We start from the raw sequence: 16,938 nt of genomic DNA, 5'->3' as shown, positions 1-16,938 counted from the left end.
CAACATAATTAAATGATATATCAATTAAATAGTAATGAGAATAATCCTTGTAATATTAGAAAGAAAGAAACAAACTTTTAAATAATCTATAAGTCAAAACAAAATTAAAAAAAATAAAAATTGGTTTTAATTAATAATAACAATAACAGTACTTAAAAATTGTGGAATGCAGCTAAAGAAGGTAGAGAAAAATTTAGTCTTAAAACATATATGACAAAAACTGAAAGTCTTGAGCTGATCATTTCCAAAGAAATTAGAAATTAAAAGTGAAATAAACTCAGTGAAGTAGAAGGAAGAAATAATGAGAGGTAGCAGAGTCAATGAAGTAGGCAAACATACAACACAAAGGTTTAGCAAAGCAAACATTAAGTGTTTGAAAGTCTAATAATATTGAAAAACCTCTGGAGAATATCATGAAGAAAAAAAGAAAGAAGGAACAAATATTTGTTATAAGGAACTGAAATGGAAGTAAAAAAAATTCTGCCAACCATTAAAAGAGAAGCCAAAAATACTATACAAAACTTACACTAAGAAATTTATAATTTAGAAAAAGCAGAAACATCACTGCCTTACACCTACCCAGGAAAAAATGGAAAACTTAGGCAACACTAGCACTATCAAAGAAACTGCATCAGTAATCAAACATTTTCATGTAGGGAACTGACCTGGATGGCTTTCCTATTAATTTCTGTTGACATTCAAGAAAGGAAAACTTGTAAGCTACAAAATCTTGCAGGAAAGAGGAGAAAAGGAACACTCTCTCATTTTATAAGGCTGGCATAACCTTGACACAAAGAACAGAGTGAGAAAAGACATTGACAGGTCAATCTCATCACAATTTAGAGACACAAAAACCCTACAACGAAGCATCAACTGCCAAAACCAGCCCATCAGTCTGTAAAAAAGTGAAGACAATATGAGCAAGTTAGGTGTACACTAAGAATGCAGATCTCATTTAACCATAGAAAGATCAAGTAATGTAATATGCTAGACAAATTAGAGAAAAATTTTATTATCTTCGTAAGAGAAACATAGGGGAGAAATGTTATCTCAATAAACGTTTGATAAAATTCAACGTTCACACATGAAAAAAAGATAACCTTTTATCGGATCAAAAGGGACAGAATGTTTCTTAATGTAATAGACAAGATCTGTATAACTTACGGAAACCATTTACTCAACATTCATGAGAAAGAAAACCAAGGTGGACTGGGTGGGGGGGGGGAGCAATGAGGGAAAAATGGGACAACTGTAATTGAAAAACCAAAAACAAAAAAAGAAAGAAAGAAAACCAAGGTTTCCATGTTTTCCATGAGATTGTTGGAGAGCTCTTCTCTCCTGGCTGCTCTACACACGAAGTGCATGGAACTGGTATTCTCCTCCCAGCTCTTACCCTTTGGAGGCTTGAGTTTGGAAATGATCTTTATCGGGATCCTTTCAGAGAAGTCTACGGAGATGAAAAGGGGGAGATTATGAGGACTGGACCTGTGATAGGGAGCAGGGCTTGGCAGAGTTGGAGAAGGTTTGCAGCCCTGTGGGCACATATTGTACCTTAATCCCAGGTCCCTGTGCCTGATACCCTAACTCTGATGTCTGTCCCTGTGTTTGGGACCCAGGGCTCTCCTGGCCATGGGAGATCACAGGGCCCAGAGGCCTAGCTCCATTTTTGCTCTGATAGATGCACATGCAAATTAGTTAGGTGGTGCATCCAGGTGTGAGAGAGGGCGCTGCGATGACCCCTCACTGAGATGGATGCTGATAAAGCATTGATTTTCTTGCCATGTTTTGGATAATCAGAATTGGAAATTTATGGGGACAGCCTGGGGGTAGCATTTAAAGAAGAACTGAAAAGGAAGATGATATTCTGTGATGTTATTCTTGGTGGATACAGAGAAGGAAAACTCTGACTCCAAAAAAACCTCCGCTGCCTTGCGGCATACCTCTTCAGGGGAAAGGCTAAGGGAGTAAACCCCGACAGAAAATCCGGAGCCGGAGTCCCTAAGGCGGTTTGACATTGTAGTCAACACCGGCAACTCCTGCGGCGCACCTGAAGCCAAGCTGTATTGACTCCGTCTTTCCCTTGGATCCTTCAGCTGCGAAGAGAGGGGGGGTCTGCTGCATGGGCAACAGCAGACCCTCCATATCACCCTGCCCAGGCTCTGTAGCTTCAGCGTCATCGCAAGATGTCAATTCAACACGGGAGGAGACAGATACGATGTCACTCCCGAGTCGGACGGCACAGCCATTCTCGGCGGTGCAGATAGACTCTTAAGAAGCTACACCATCGTCTCTCGAGACGGACGGCTGCCGACGACGGATTCTTGGTGGATAACCCGTCCTTGGCTTTCTCCCTAGGAGAAGTTTTTGCCTCAGACCTATGCTCCCCAAATCCCCTTTTTATGATTAAACAAGTTGGGCTCTCTCTCTGTCTCTTTCTCTCTCTCTTCCTGTCTCCCTCTGCAACATCCCCATCTATTCTAGTTGTGCCTGCATTTTGGACTCTGAAGTAACAGTGTGCTATGAGGCATGGAACTTGGCTTCCTGAGGGGTCAGGTGACATCAGCCAACCAACTGCAAAGTCATCCCCATGTCCATGATCTCACAGCTATGTCAGCCAATCCCCAAACATTCCCACATCTGAAAGTCTGCTGATTTCTAGATTTCCCATTTCCCAAAACCTATTTGAGGTTAGCTCTTGCTGGGTTTCAGAGACTCCGTACTTCACAAGTACAGCTCTCTCTTGCAAACAATAAATGCAGATTTTTGTTTCAGACACTGAATGTTCTTCTCTTCCTGTGATACACCTTGCTCAGTGGCCAGCTTGCTGAGCTTTTGCTTTGTCTGTCAGCCTCTGATGTGAGGTAGTGGCCACCTGTGGTAATGTCATATATCTTATTGCATTGGTACTTTTCTTGGCCCAATTTTCTTTCCTCATTGATACTGCTGTAGGTTTGCACCTCCCTAATAAATGATTCACAGCAATACATGTTTCAGGCTCTGCTTTCCATAGGGTTCAGTACAGGAAAAAGTGGAAAAGCACAGTTTTGGGCATTTTCCTCCTTGTAACTCAAGGCTGAAAGTTAAAGTTCAGAGAGTTTTCTCAGAAACGACAAACAAGGTAATCCCCCTGAATATCCTTGCATTAAAATATTTTCTTCTCATGGTATCTGCTTCTGGCAGTGTTGGGATATTTCTCTTCTCTGTTTAACCAATGTTTATGATGCCTTTTCTTATGCTTTTTATAATGAGTTTCTGGGGGGACTGACCAGGAGTTTCACCTCAATATTTCCTGCTGGTAAAGCCGGCGCTGCAACTTTATACAGAGCATTCTGAGATTCTCAGCCCCACTGATGGAAGAGGAAGCATATCCTGTGCCTTGTAAAGGCAAAGCATCTCATGGGGAAAATGAGATGTGCACATGGCAAATACTTCAGTAACAACAGAAGAGCATGGGCACAGTTCTATGAGTCCCCAGAAGAAACTGCTGACCTCAGAAGAGGTGGCATTGCCTTCACTTTTCCGCAGACTTCATTTATTCTGTTTTACAGTTGCGTGATTTTCTAAGAAGAGAGTGACACAGCCACTGAATAATTGACTGTGGACTTTGGTGTGCTCAATGACAGCTTGGGGACAATGACCACACAGAGCTTTATTTAATGCCATCAGGGGGTGAGAGGAATGGTGAAACATGGTGAAAAATAAAAAAAAACTGTGACCTTCAAGGCAAAGATAAATGTGGAGTAATAAGAAGAGTAGTGAGAAATAACCTAGTAGTTCATAACTTACTTACTTAGAAGACTGTTGAAGAATCAATGACAGGAAAGAGAACATCTCTACAAGAACTTCTTGAGCTGTCCTGGGAATCAGGCTGGGAGAAATCTTTTAAACTGATTTATTGTGACTAAGTGCATTTTTGCATTTTTCCCCATCCATCCAGCAAAAGCTTTATCTCTTATGTTTCCTGGCTCTGTAGTTCATTTCTGGCCTTTGATCTCATCCTCTTTGTCATTTAAAAATTACTTTTCAATGGTGTCATGTGCAGCCCTTTTCTCCATATTGCTACCTGCCCCCATTAAGTTTCCTTTCTAGAAACATAACATTCTAAAAGTGAAGAACATTTGTGTATTTTCAGTGTAGCCTTTTAATTTATTTATTTATTCTCACATGAGGATGTATTGATTGATTTAGAGAGAAAGGAGGGAAGGGAGAGAAAGGGGGGAGAGAGAGAGAGAGAGAGAGAGAGAGAGTGAGAGAGAGAGAGAGAGAGAGAGAGAGAGAGAGAGAGAGAGAGAGATCAGTTGCCTCTTGTATGCACCTTGACTGGGGATTGAACCATCAACTTAGGTATATGTTCTAATCTGGATTCGAACTGCCAACACGTTGGTGCATGGGACAATGCTCCAACCAACTGAGCCACCCCACCAGGGCTTATTTCATTAAATTTAATAAAATAATCCTTGAAAACTTGGCCTAGGAAAATTACAAAATGCTTGGGGGATGAGCTAAGGTTAAGAACTTATTTTCATTACTCAATAACCGCAAACTTGAAAACACTGCTGTCACCACAAACCACCTACCCATGGCTCAGTGTTTCTCAAGAGCCATGGACTCGTTAGTCAATACAGCCACAGTGGGAACCTCAGAGAGATCACTGTGGGCCTTAGATCAAAGACAGAGATGCTATTTTCTGCACATTCTGAGACTTCCATTGTTTGCACCACATGAGGAAACCAAATCATAGAAATAGCAGAGAGATTGTCCCTAAGGGAAGGGTTTTTATATAACAGAAATGGAGATAGAATGTCCAAGTCATGGCAATTCTTTCATTCAAAAGGATGTATCAAAGTAGAGGCATGTCACATGGAACAGAGTGACAGATCTCAGCAGGGAGGGCAATGGGAGGGACAAGAAGAGACTAGCCAAAGACATATATGCTTACATACATAGCTCATGGACACAGACGACAATGTGGTTAAGGCCCGGGGTTGTGTGGAGTGGGGGCAAAAAGGGAGAAAATGGGGAGCATCTGTAATAGTGTCAACAACAAGAAAAAATATGCAACTTTAGGAAAATAAAGTTGAATTTTCTGTGGGCAGGTAAATGATGTATTAAGTACTTCATGTGGGGCATTCTCCCAAACACTGGGAATCAGATGGTGAGCAATAACAGATTTAGTTTCTAATCCTGAGGAGTGACACATACAGTAGCCAAATAAATGTATATGTATATGGTTATGAATGGTGGCAACTACTCTGGGGGAAAAAGTTAACCTGACCTTTCATAGGGGTTGGGAAATGCTTTCCTGAGGACACAACTCTTGCCATCATGCAAACATAGAGTTGATGATGAAAAGTGTTCCCCGATATTGATGGAGGACTCAAATGTTCGAAAATTTTAATTTCAGGTAACAGTTAATAAGCTCAGTAATCAATGTATGTAACAAGCTATTGTTTCAGGAACTAGATATATGTCCCACCTTGACTCCAGGAAACCATAAGCAGTTCAACCTCTGTGCCTTTTGAGGACTGCAAGCAATCACGACAGTATCTGAGCCATTGTACTCAAGGGTTAGGCGACCATGGCCCATGACACAAAGACCACTGGCCAAGGTACAAGGACAAGCACCCAGGGCACTGATTAAAGAACGCTGCAGTTTTTATCCAATTAAGCTTTTCCCTGATTTCCAAAACCCTTACTTACACTTTTCTTATCCTTATAAAAAAGGCCCATTAATACTGGAATTTAAGACAGTCTGTTAGGATAAAAACCCACTGTCTTCTCAGATTGTCGACCATCTGAATAAAGGGCCTATAAAGATTCAATCAATATTTCTGTTGTTGAAAAATTGGAATTTGAAATATGTAAAGAGATTATTAAAAACCTTAAGGAAAACAAACAACTCAAGTGTTAATGTGCCAGGAATGTTACAGGCAGTTCTCAGAAGTGGAAACTCAAATGACTAATAAATATTTGAAAAGGTAACGAAGCTCACCAATAGTCAGGGAAGTGGTAATAAAAACCACTAAGTTTTACCACTTCACACCAAGTAGACTGACAAAAATTATTGAGGTTTACAATACGGTGTATTGTTGAGAGTATCAATTAGAACAATAGCAATTGTAAAATACCAATGACAAGTGAAGTCATGTATATGTATTCTATAATCTGATGAGTCCAATTTAAAAATAGATCCTAAAAAAGTTCTTGTACATGTGAACATAGAAGCATAGTGAAGAATGCTCACTACAATCAATTTTTGTAGCAAAAATTGAAAATAGCCAAAATTTCTTGAGACTAGGTTAGTAAATTGTGTTGTTTGCATACATTGAAATATTATGTACCTGTTAAAATGAATGAACTATACTTATATGTATCACAACGGATAAATCTCAAAAACATATCATTGATTTATTTTTTTCAAGGAGAGAAACAGGATGGCTAGAAGTCAGAGGTGAGAGGAGTATTTTTATTTTATTGGGACCTAAATCTTGCACCAAGTAAACATATTTCTTTTTAAAAAATACACTTAATTTTAAAAGTGTTGAGTAAAAAAAAGGTTGCAGAGGGCTGGTATAAAAGTTAAAAAAGTCTTTAATACAGACAAAATAAAGAGCAACCAGCTCACTTCCTCTCCCCTCATTGCTTATACAACTAAACCCTTGTAGTTTAATTCAGATGAATCCAGAGTCCTCCCACGGTTGCTCAGCATGAACCACTGCATTGGCTGGGAACCAAAGCTCTTGGTTTTCTTCCCTTATTTGTCTCTGACAGTAAAGACAACAGGGGAAGAAAAATATAGCAAGGAGTAGTGATATATCAGAACCTATACTAGCTGTGAAGGGCTGGGGCCCCGGAGTTGTCATTGTCTTCCATCCCTGGGGGCAAGCGTACAGTGTGCAGAGCAGCCCCTGCCTTGGGTAACCTTCCTGGAAAGCCCGGCTCCTCTGGCTCATCTTGTCAACTGTTCTTCCTTCATGAAGACAGTTTAGTTCCTTCTGTCAGAACATTATCACAATATGCTTGCTGAGTTAGAACCGGGCACTTTTCTGAAATTGATAATATATATTGTCAGATTAAATAGATAAATTGGCTGATGTCCACTATATACCCTGCTGGGATTTGTAACTCCTGGTGACCCTAAGTTCTGCTCCCCAGTGAGGGAGAGCTGGCCCTTACCTCGGTCCCCTCCAACTAGAGGTTAGGTCTAAGCTTTAATGCTCAGTTGACAAAGTCTCAGATGACTAGAACTCAGTCTCTTTTCTCATTATCAGTTCCCTCTTTGTATCTTTTTCTTTTCATTGGAAGCTGAGCCAGTATTCAAATTTCCTAGAGAAACAATGAAGAAGAAAATAATCCACCAAATGCCAGTTGGACTTCCTGACCTTCTGCTGATATCTCATGACCCCTAAGGCCTGGGGCCACTCTGCCAGGACCTCCCAGGTCAGAACCAGGTGAGCATTGTCTTGCTTTCCCCTTGTCTGGCTCACAGTTCTCCTTTCCTGTGATCTTGTTCTTGCTTCTGTCAAGGCCTATGTGCCTCTAATTGGCTTGATGTTCACCTTTCCTGATTGTCTGAGTGGGTTTGAACCTGGAAAGAGAAGGACTAATGTCCCAGGAGGGAGATATGCAGACTCAGCTCTACAGGTGATTCTGAACTGTACCTGCCTCACATTTCTCTGTTGTTCCACTGAAAAGCTTTGTCATTGTCACTCTTGGAGTTCATGGTATTTATAGTAGGTAGAATCCTAAAATGATTCCCAGAGACCCCCACTCTTGCTTGTATTTTCCCATTTCACTGGAGTGTGGTTGGAATCTATGAACACAATGAGATATCACTTCCATGATTATGTTAAGACTGTTTGGTGGCTGGGAGATGGTCTAGGTGGGCCTAACCTTATCACAGGAGCCCTTCATAAACAGAGAGTTTTCTCCAGCTGGCTGCAGGAGATGACGTCATAGAAACCCCAAGCATGAAGCGGATTTTGTCATAGTTGTCTTAAAGATGGAGGGACCATGTGGTGAGGAATGAGGGCAGCCTTCAGAGCTGAGAGCTGCCGCCTTCAGCTCATGATAACCAGCAAGGAGACTGGCCTCCCTCCCATGACTGCCAAGAAGCAAGTTCAGACAAAATCCTGAATAAGCTTGGAAGCTGATGCTTCTCCAGATTCTCTGGCACAAAACCCAGGTTAGCAGAGACTTTGATTTTGCCTTCAGAGGCTCCAAGCAAAGATCCCAGTTCAGCCTGCACAGATTTCTGATGGACAGAACTTGAGATAATAGAAATTTTAAGCTCCTAAATTTGTGGTAGTTGGTTTTGCAACAATAGAAAAGATATACAGCATTAATCCACTTGACAGAAACCTAATATCATTTTAGGGTAAAGCAAGATGGGAAAGAAGAGAGAAGAAAAAAAGAAACAATCACCACTATACTTGGGATGTGATTCTGAGGAAATGAAAATGGCATTCTTTCTTTTCTGTTTTTCACCTACATTAACTTACTCTGCCTCATTTAAGTCTTTTCTTTGTATTTCCCTTTTCTCTGTTTCCCCTCACACCTAAATTGAGATTGTGTATGTGAGGTTGTGCACAGGAGTGTGTGTGAGTGTTTAAAAAGGAATGTGGGTTGGCTTCATGCCCTTGTTATCTGCTTTGAAGGATATGGCTTGAAGCTGGGTGACCGGCAGTGTTTTTGGTCAGGAGGGAATGCTTAGGAAGGTGATGATTGAGGTGGGTGGTCTATGTGCCCTAAAGATGTTGGTGTTGGGAGGAGCATCTCTTAGGTCCTTGTGCAGCCAAATAACCTTTTGTAAACCTCAAGCCTCAGAATTCTCTTCTAAGAAAGGGGGTACAGTGCTTGCTCTCTGAGTCCTACTCAGACACATGTATAGAGGAGCTCAGACCTATCTTGAAGATAGTGGAGCCCCAAGGGATGTGAACAGGACTCTATGAGTCTCCCTGCCTCTCTGAGCCTCTGCTAACACCCCTATGGGTGCTATTTCTAATCATCTACCCAGGAGCTTATGGAGTTCTATTTTTCAAAAATCCTCGTGTCTTAGAGCCTAACACATCCTAGGTTCTGAGTAGACATTTTTGACTGCATGAATGCATGGACTCCAATTAGCTACCAGATGATGTTTGGTGGATCTCAAGGAATGGGAGAGGGCACAGCCAGAGACAGGGAGCAGCCAAGGGCCTGGGAAGCAGGGGAGGTGGATCTGTAAATGGATGCTCAGGCCTGGGACAGAGGCTAGGCAACCCAGAAGCTTGTGTGCCATCATTTCGCCATATCTGAGATCAATCAAACCTTGAGCTCCACTCCTGGGCATGGATTACGGTCACATTCAAGATGAGGAGGAGCCCAGGTATGGCCTGTCCATGTATGAGAGAACTCTGTTCGGACAGCTGTTCCCAGCAGTGGATGGCAGATATGTGGAGGTCCACAGCCAGCTGACATTTCCTGAGAAATTTAACTGGTTCTTAAGCTGGGGTCCAGCTGTTGCTTCCACTTCTGTACCTGGTGTGTCTGAAGTGCCCTTTCCCACGTCAGAATGAGGGATTTTAATGACTTGTCTTTTGTAGGTTCAAACCATTTGCCAAATGCTTTTCTCTGAACAACTCATTTTCTAGATGATAAGAGAGAAGCTAACAGCTGCTACACCTTTTAGTGCTCACCCTTCCTCCTGGGCATCCTTGTGGAGTGTTTATCCAGCATCGGACTTGTTCGTCTGAGGCTGGGATGGGAGCCGGCACTGAGAAAGTTCCTGGGCTCAGGTGGAGGAAAAGTCCCTGCTTGTGCTGGATGAAAGGGTCAGGAATACAGGTGTTTGTGAGATGGGCTCCCACCTCTGGAGTGGGCGTGGTCACCTACAGGTCCCAGTGTGTGAGTCGGGGGAGGGAAGCAGAAGAAAGACCAATAAGGGCAGGAGTGGCTGCATCTTCCCACAAGTTCTGCCCAGGTCAGAGCTGCTGGTGTTTCTTCTTTTCTAGACACAGAGCCCCCAAGGGGAACAAGGGAAGCTTGGCTCATTCACCTCACACACGTACTCGACGGTGCCCCTCTAGTTCTGCTGGGTGTCATCACACCAGGGGCTTTGTTGAAATTCCCTGGCTTGGTCAGGTAACAATGGCACTGTCACCACATTTGCACGCCCACTGCTGAGGCAGAAGTAATGAGTGGGAAGAAAGCGAAGGCTGTAGCTGCGGCCAGCAGAGGGTTGGAACCTCAGAGGTCCCAGAGGCTAATTTAAGAATATTTCCTTTTCTTGGCTTCTGGCTCGCTTTTCATTCTGATGAAATCATAAGTAATTATTCAACATGCCAAGTCCAGGAATATGAGAATCATGGCTCCTACTCTTGAAACATAGCTCCTGAGAACTTGTGTTTAATGTACAAGGAGGGAAGGACTAGGGGAGGGATCTGCTTGGTGGTGTGAGGTAAAGGCTGGCCTAGCCATGGACACCCACAAGTACCCAAAACGGTAGCTTTATTTCCTGTACCCACGGTCTGGAGACCTTGTCTCTGCCATCACTGTGTTGCATAGTCATAAGCAATTGCAGACAGATCATCCCAACACTCCCCGCAGGGTGACGGCAGAAGAAAGAGTAATGAAAGGACAGCATTATGAGTTCTAAACAGTCCAATCCGAGTTCTGTGAAAGGAGCAGCATCTTAAGAATGCAGAGAGAAAGAGTGGAGTCCATATGTTTAAGGATCAGTGATGATGACCTCTGGGTGGTAAAATTCCTGGTGATTTTCATTTTCTTATTTACATATTTGGTGTAACTATTTTTCTATGATGAATATGTATTACTTTCATAGCCAAATTATACTTTCCCATAGTTGAAGCACACTCATCAATTAGCAAACCACTTCTTTTTAGCCTCCTCTTCTCTAAGTTTTATGTTTTAAAATAAAATTCCTTTTCTTTATCCAGTCATATAAAAAAGTATTTGGGTTTCCATGGAAACACACACACACACACACACACACACACGGAGCAGTGGGAGGCAGGGAGAGGCTGGCTGGATCGCCATGAAAGGGCAGCCTGAGGTCATTTCGGGCTTCACGTGGAGGGGCTGCCAGGACACAGGGGCTGCACTGTGCTCTGGGCCCAAGACAGCGCTGTGATAGGGACTTGAGCTGGGCCTGGGAGCACTGAAGGGCCCTCCTGCAACTTCTCAGGCTTTCAAGCTTCTCTGATTTGACGCCGGGGAGAGGAGGGGAGTGCTGCATGGGGTAAGCTATACTTTTCCAAAATCTTTCCACCCATTTCAGTTAAGACTGAGAAGTGGCCCTTTATGTCAGAGCTTCTTAGTGGATCCTCCATCCAATGTTTGGGTTCTTCTAAGTTGCATATGGGCACTGGGGCTGTGTGAAGTAGGGGTGCATGTGTGGCTTGAAGTAGGAGGGCAATAGGGATGAGATAAGAGGGTCCCCTTTTCCTGGGGGATGTCTTCCTTTTCCTGACAGAATGAACGTTCAGCCTGGCAGAAGGAACTGGCACTTGGGAGGGAAATTTACAAAGAGCAGGGGAACAATGCAGCATTTTTTTTAATTCTAGAGGTGGAAGGTATGGTACACTGAGGGGGGAAGCCTCTAACAGAACAGACATGTGAACAGATGGTTGCCAGACACACAGTAGGTAATTAACCAACGTTTTGGTGAATAAAGGAGGACTCAGTGATTTTCACTCTAGAGATGCAAGTTTATTAAGTCTCTGGCAGCCTCCCCTACACCCCAACATTGCAACAGAGCTCTAGCCCCAGAAAAAAATGGAAGGATCAATTACAGGGTGCCTGCGTCTGGTCTCTGCAGTTGGAAACGCCTCATGGTTCTTTCTATCCAGGGCAGAAAGCTGGAGATCCTGGTGTAGACAACAGGTGGCTCTGCACATGCACTTCCAAAGGAGACAATGCCCTGGGACACGTTACCACACACCAAAGGGCCTCCGGAGTCTCCCTGTGGGCAGAGGGTAAAAGGACTGAGTTGCTCTGGAGGGGGGCGGTCTCTGTTTGGGGGCCTTGTGGGACATCAAGGTCAGGGCAGGTCTTGGCATTTGACTAGGTCTCAGGCTTTCAACCAGACTGATGGACCCTCCCTGCTTTTTTCTCCCCAGGAAGCCTCTGCCCATAAGTGGCTGTGGGACAAATTCTCATCTGCCCGAGAGAGACAGGACCAGAAACTGGATTGATGGAAAGGCTGAGGACACAGGGCTCTGGCTAGTTCCCACGGCTCCAGGTCCCCACTAAGCTTGGGTGTGCCCAGGGCTGGGCATGGACAATGCTAGGGATCTCACCGAAAAAGAAGACTGCTCCTTTTTTGGGTCCCCCACACATATCTGTGTGGTTCTGTTGTAGCCTCGGTAGCGACGGCTGCACACCTCGTCCCTTTGGATTTCCAGGTCCACCTCATGCAGTTTGTTAGGACTGGTGATCACGTCGAGACGCCCCCAGCCGGCCACACTGCACACCATGCCTGGCTTCACCTCCTCTCCCTCCTTGGGCAGGCTGAGGGGTCTCACATAGTCATTGAGTTGGGCCTTCCTCTGCAGCTAAAGGTAGAGGAAAGGAATTCTATTCTACCAAGGGCCCACAGACTCCAGGGAGAGTCATGAGTTTCCTTCTTCATGGCCCTGGGACAAGTAAAGGTTCCTACTAGGAAGAAGGACATGAAGGAGGTCAGAAAATCCAAACTTTAGGTTAAATGTGTGCAAGAACCATTGGAGCCATGGGCCCTACCTGCAGTAACATGATGTCATTGGAGATTTTATTTCTATTATAGTCTGGGTGGATGAAGGCTCTTTTCACCGGGATGACCTGCTGGGTCGTCTCATTCACATTGATGTTGTGGGCCCCCAAGGTGACTTCGATTGTGCTGCACAAAGAGCATAGGGAGATGTGGAGTCACAGTAGATGCAGCCCAAGGTCCATGAAGGAAAGAGGACAGTTGGGGACAGGCCAGGACTGGAGTGAGAGGAATTAGAGGGGATGGGGGCTGAGCAGCTCTGCATCATCCGCTGCTTGGTAGGCTGGGCTAGGAAGCAGTTCCTAGAGCAGATTTACGGTGCTCAGCCATGCACGGAGATGTTTGTGTCTAAGCAAAACCATGAATTTCTCACATTTGTGCCCCTGGCCTCCTTTCTATCTCACCTTTGATCAGTCCCTTCTATCTTCAACTGGTCACTTGCAGTGCACTGTCTGCTCTCCCCAAAATTACCTGTTCTCTGCAGAGCTCTGCTGTTTGACTTGGTCTGTGGCCCCTAAGAAATGGGAGCCCTACGAGGTATCTGCAAAAGGGTGGGGGCCCAGGTTCCGCTCCTCACCTTCCACAGCAGTGAGCTTCTGTCAGCACAAAGTCCTCACGCACAAGGAAACCCCCACATGAATATGTATCTATAATCGTGAACTGAATAAAAGCCATGTATGGACGAGAGTGCGGCTTGGCCTCATGTCCTCCGATGATTTTCTCTGAAAGAAAAATTCTACCCTGCCTGCCATGCTCATGGAGCCAAAGGTTGGAGAAGGTGAGAGTGGGACAGACAAGATCATGGTGGGTAAGAGCTGGGCCCCGGAGGTGAGGTTCTGTAGCCGTCAGCTGTAACCAGTGTCCTGAGGAAGTCCTTGGGTGACACTCCTGGTTTGCCATGTAACACCCAACACTCAGACTCTCCCTCTGACAAAGAGAAGAGCAGTCCTGATTGCTTCATTCCGATTGTGGTCATGTATGTGGGCAGACAGGGTCTGTGTTTGAAACAAGCAGCGGAGTGCCTGCAGATCCTGGAAAATCCTTCCCCTGTGCTCCCTGGGTTTTTTTCCCTGCTGTTCCCAGACTCACTGAGCTGTGCCTGGCCTGTGATATTCAGAACACTGTCACTGAGTATTTACCAGAGGGGATATAAGACTGAAACAGTCAAACACAAGTGTTAGGAGACCAGGATGCCACCACCGCTGGGATCCACTGGGTCCTCAGCTTCTTTACGAATCTTGGAGAAGGGAGTGAGTGGAGGTTGAGGGTACATTTTAAGACACTGAGTGAGAATGTTAGTGGGCCTTAACTTTGGTTACAGAAGCCAGCCCCCCTTTTTAAGATGCCATTTCTTGGGCAAGTATTTCTCATTTCTGTCTTCCAACCTTCTTCGAGATGCTTTTGTAAAAAACCCCTCACCTTCTAGATGACAAGGGAAGAGGAGAACACTCACATGTTCTCTTGGAGAGCAGCCTTGTGCCCTGTCTTCCTGCTGAGTTCTCATTCAACATCAGGTTTGCTAGTCTTTGAGGAGGTAGACTCTAGATTTGAGGAAGTTCTTGGGGATGCACCAGGGCCACGATGTGTCTCAGTGCGGCATCTGAGTACGGTGAGCCAGTGTGGCATGGGAGTGGGCTTCTGTTGGGAGGGATAGTCACTCACCTGCCTCCGCTATGGGGGCCAGAAGGAAGAGCATCAGGAGAAGTGGCTGCATCTCCTCAGGAAGGTTGCCCAGGTCAGAGCTACTGGAGCCTCCGCCTGGTGTTCTGAGACTGGGGTTCTCTGGTGTTGTGGCCCTGATCACATAAGGCACTTTCTCCATGTGCCTTGCATAACTGCTTGGTCAAGTCCCCCCGCCTGGTTGGAGTAAGATCTTATCAGTAACCACATAGGCAACTGTGGCTCTTGACTCAGTGCTGACTACACCAGGTGGAAACAGGAACTGCAGACTCCAAATAGGGCAGTTGGTGCTCCTGCATCAGCCAGTGTCCATCTCTGAGCCTCAGAAACCCGATGGTCATGATAATGCATGCAAGAACCCCTGATTCCCTTGGATTTCTCTAGAGAGGGTGATTATTTATTGAGGCACCCCTTTGTGAGACTTCGGGGTACTTGGGATGGCATTTCTTGCTTTGGGTGGAGGAGAGAAAACCATCAGGGATCAGATAAAGATATTGAAGGCCAAGGTTAGAGGTCTGGACAGAACGGTGTGGCAGCAATGCTAAGGAGAGCTTGTGCTAGTTAATAAGAAGTGAGTAGTTTAAAACACTAACAACAACATTAATTTTGCTCATGAATATGCATTTGGTCAGTGTTTGTTTGCATAGCTCCCCTTTGCTCCCCTGGATGTCCCGGTAGGCTAGAAGCATGGAGACTGGGACCAATTAAAGGCCGAATTACACACGCCCTGAAGTTGGTGCCGGCTGTCTGCTGGGCATCAGTTTCCCTCTCTGCATAGGTTTGCTCGGTCTTTGTAATCATTGTTGGGTTTTGCAGTGTAAACATCTCCCTGAAATCAATCCAAACAGAAGTAACATTTTTCTTTCCTAGACTTTAAAGTCATATGGTATCCATTCGACCTTATTCCACTTCTTGGGACAGTCAAAAGTCGTCACCCGGATTTTAAAAGGAAAGAGTGGTGCCATCATGTAAAAAGAGCCTCTGGGAAGGGAGACACTCGGCTCAGTCATAGCAGAGCACAACCTGCCACCCTGCTTTAGGTCCACGTAGCGGTGGTCAGAGGAGTTGAAAACACTGAAACCTGTCAGCCTAGGTGACAGCCTTTGGAGAGGTTGGGGTCTCTTTGTCAAAACCATGTGTACTGAGAATGGATGAGGGTGGGCTGTCCTACAGTTTCTCTCTTGTGAAGTGGGAGTGAATGCTAGAAAGTCAATAGTGTTCTCACACTGCTGTCCGGAGAACGACGGTATTTTGGATATATTTGTATTGAGCTAACATATACATTGAATATGACTGCAAGGAAAACATCACCTTTTCCTTCTTGTGTTTCATATAATTTCTAAAACTTATGTGGACAAAAGCAGGCAAGAATATCTCAGAAAATTATGACAGCAAGAAACAAGAAAGGTAAGGTAAAGAGTAAGTCTTACCAGATATTAAAAACATCCTATGGTGCTGACTCATGAATAGAGGGAGAGGTCAGTGAAACACAATAGAAAATGAAGAAACATTCCCAAGTACATAATAAGCATATGTAGTTCATAACAATGTGGCATTTCAAATTAGTGGAAAAAGATAGACTTCTTAAGAAATGATTTGGAACTACTAGATAATAACTTTTCCTTTTTTCTTTTCTAGTCACAGTTGATATTGTCATCTTTTAAAATACTGTTAAATTAGTCTTTTTAACATTTCGTGTAATAATGGTTTTTTTGATGATAAACTCCTTTAGGTCTACCTTGTCTTGTAAGCACTTTATCTGCCCTTCCATTCTAAATGATAGCTCTGCTGGATAGAGTAATCTTGGTTGTAGGTCCTTGCCTTTCATCACATTGATTACTTCTTGCCTGTCCCTCCTTGCTGCAACTGAGAAATCAGTTGATAGCTTTTTATAAATTGTTTTTCTATTACAATTGTCTCACTTTTTCCCTTATTGTTTCCCCTCCACCCAGCCCACCCATTCTCCCACAGTCAATCCCCACATAGTTTTACATGTCCATGGGTTATTTATAGTAGTTCCTTTACTAAACCCTTCCTCTACTTGCCCTCCTCCTCTTAATCCCTCCCTCACCAGTAATTGTCAGTCTGTTCCTTGTTTACATGCCTTTGTTTCCATTTTGCTTGTTTCTTGTGTTGTTCATTAATTTCTGTCATTAGGTGATATCATATGGTATTTGTCTTTGATTGTCTGGCTTATTTTACTAAGGATAATTCTCTAGTTTAATCCATGCTGTCAAAAATGTCAGGAGTTCCTTCTTTCTTTCTGTGTAAATGTACCACAGTTATGTAATTCACTCATCTACAGATGAGCACTTAGGCTGTTTCCAGCACTTTGCTATGGTAAATAACACTGCTATGAACATAGCGGTGCATAAGTTCTTTTGAATTAGGGTTTCAGGATTTAGCCATGGAATTGCTGCTTCAAAAGGTGCTTCCATTTTTAGTTTTTTGAGGAAATTCCATACTGCTTCCACAGTGGCTGCACCAGTCTGCATTCCTAGCAACAGTGCACC

The 16,938-nt window shown here is 44.0% G+C and overlaps 1 protein-coding gene across 1 annotated transcript; it reads right to left on the bottom strand.

The window, feature by feature from the left end:
• Positions 1 to 11,677: 11,677 nt before the first annotated feature.
• LOC150015990 (mast cell protease 1A-like) lies at positions 11,678 to 14,567 on the bottom strand. The gene is made up of 5 exons (XM_090271872.1): positions 14,408 to 14,567; positions 13,323 to 13,467; positions 12,739 to 12,874; positions 12,297 to 12,551; positions 11,678 to 11,959 (listed from the first exon to the last, which is right to left on the bottom strand). The coding sequence occupies exons 1-5, from the start codon at positions 14,565 to 14,567 to the stop codon at positions 11,786 to 11,788; spliced, it is 870 nt and encodes a 289-aa protein (XP_090127998.1). The 3' UTR covers positions 11,678 to 11,785.
• Positions 14,568 to 16,938: the final 2,371 nt, after the last annotated feature.

The sequence above is a fragment of the Furipterus horrens genome, unplaced genomic scaffold (assembly GCF_987537825.1).
Source record: "Furipterus horrens unplaced genomic scaffold, mFurHor1.1.pri manual_scaffold_3, whole genome shotgun sequence".
Lineage (NCBI taxonomy): Eukaryota > Metazoa > Chordata > Mammalia > Chiroptera > Furipteridae > Furipterus > Furipterus horrens.
The sequence above is the reverse complement of the archived record's forward strand: the minus strand, read 5'-3'. Positions and strand labels throughout refer to the sequence as shown.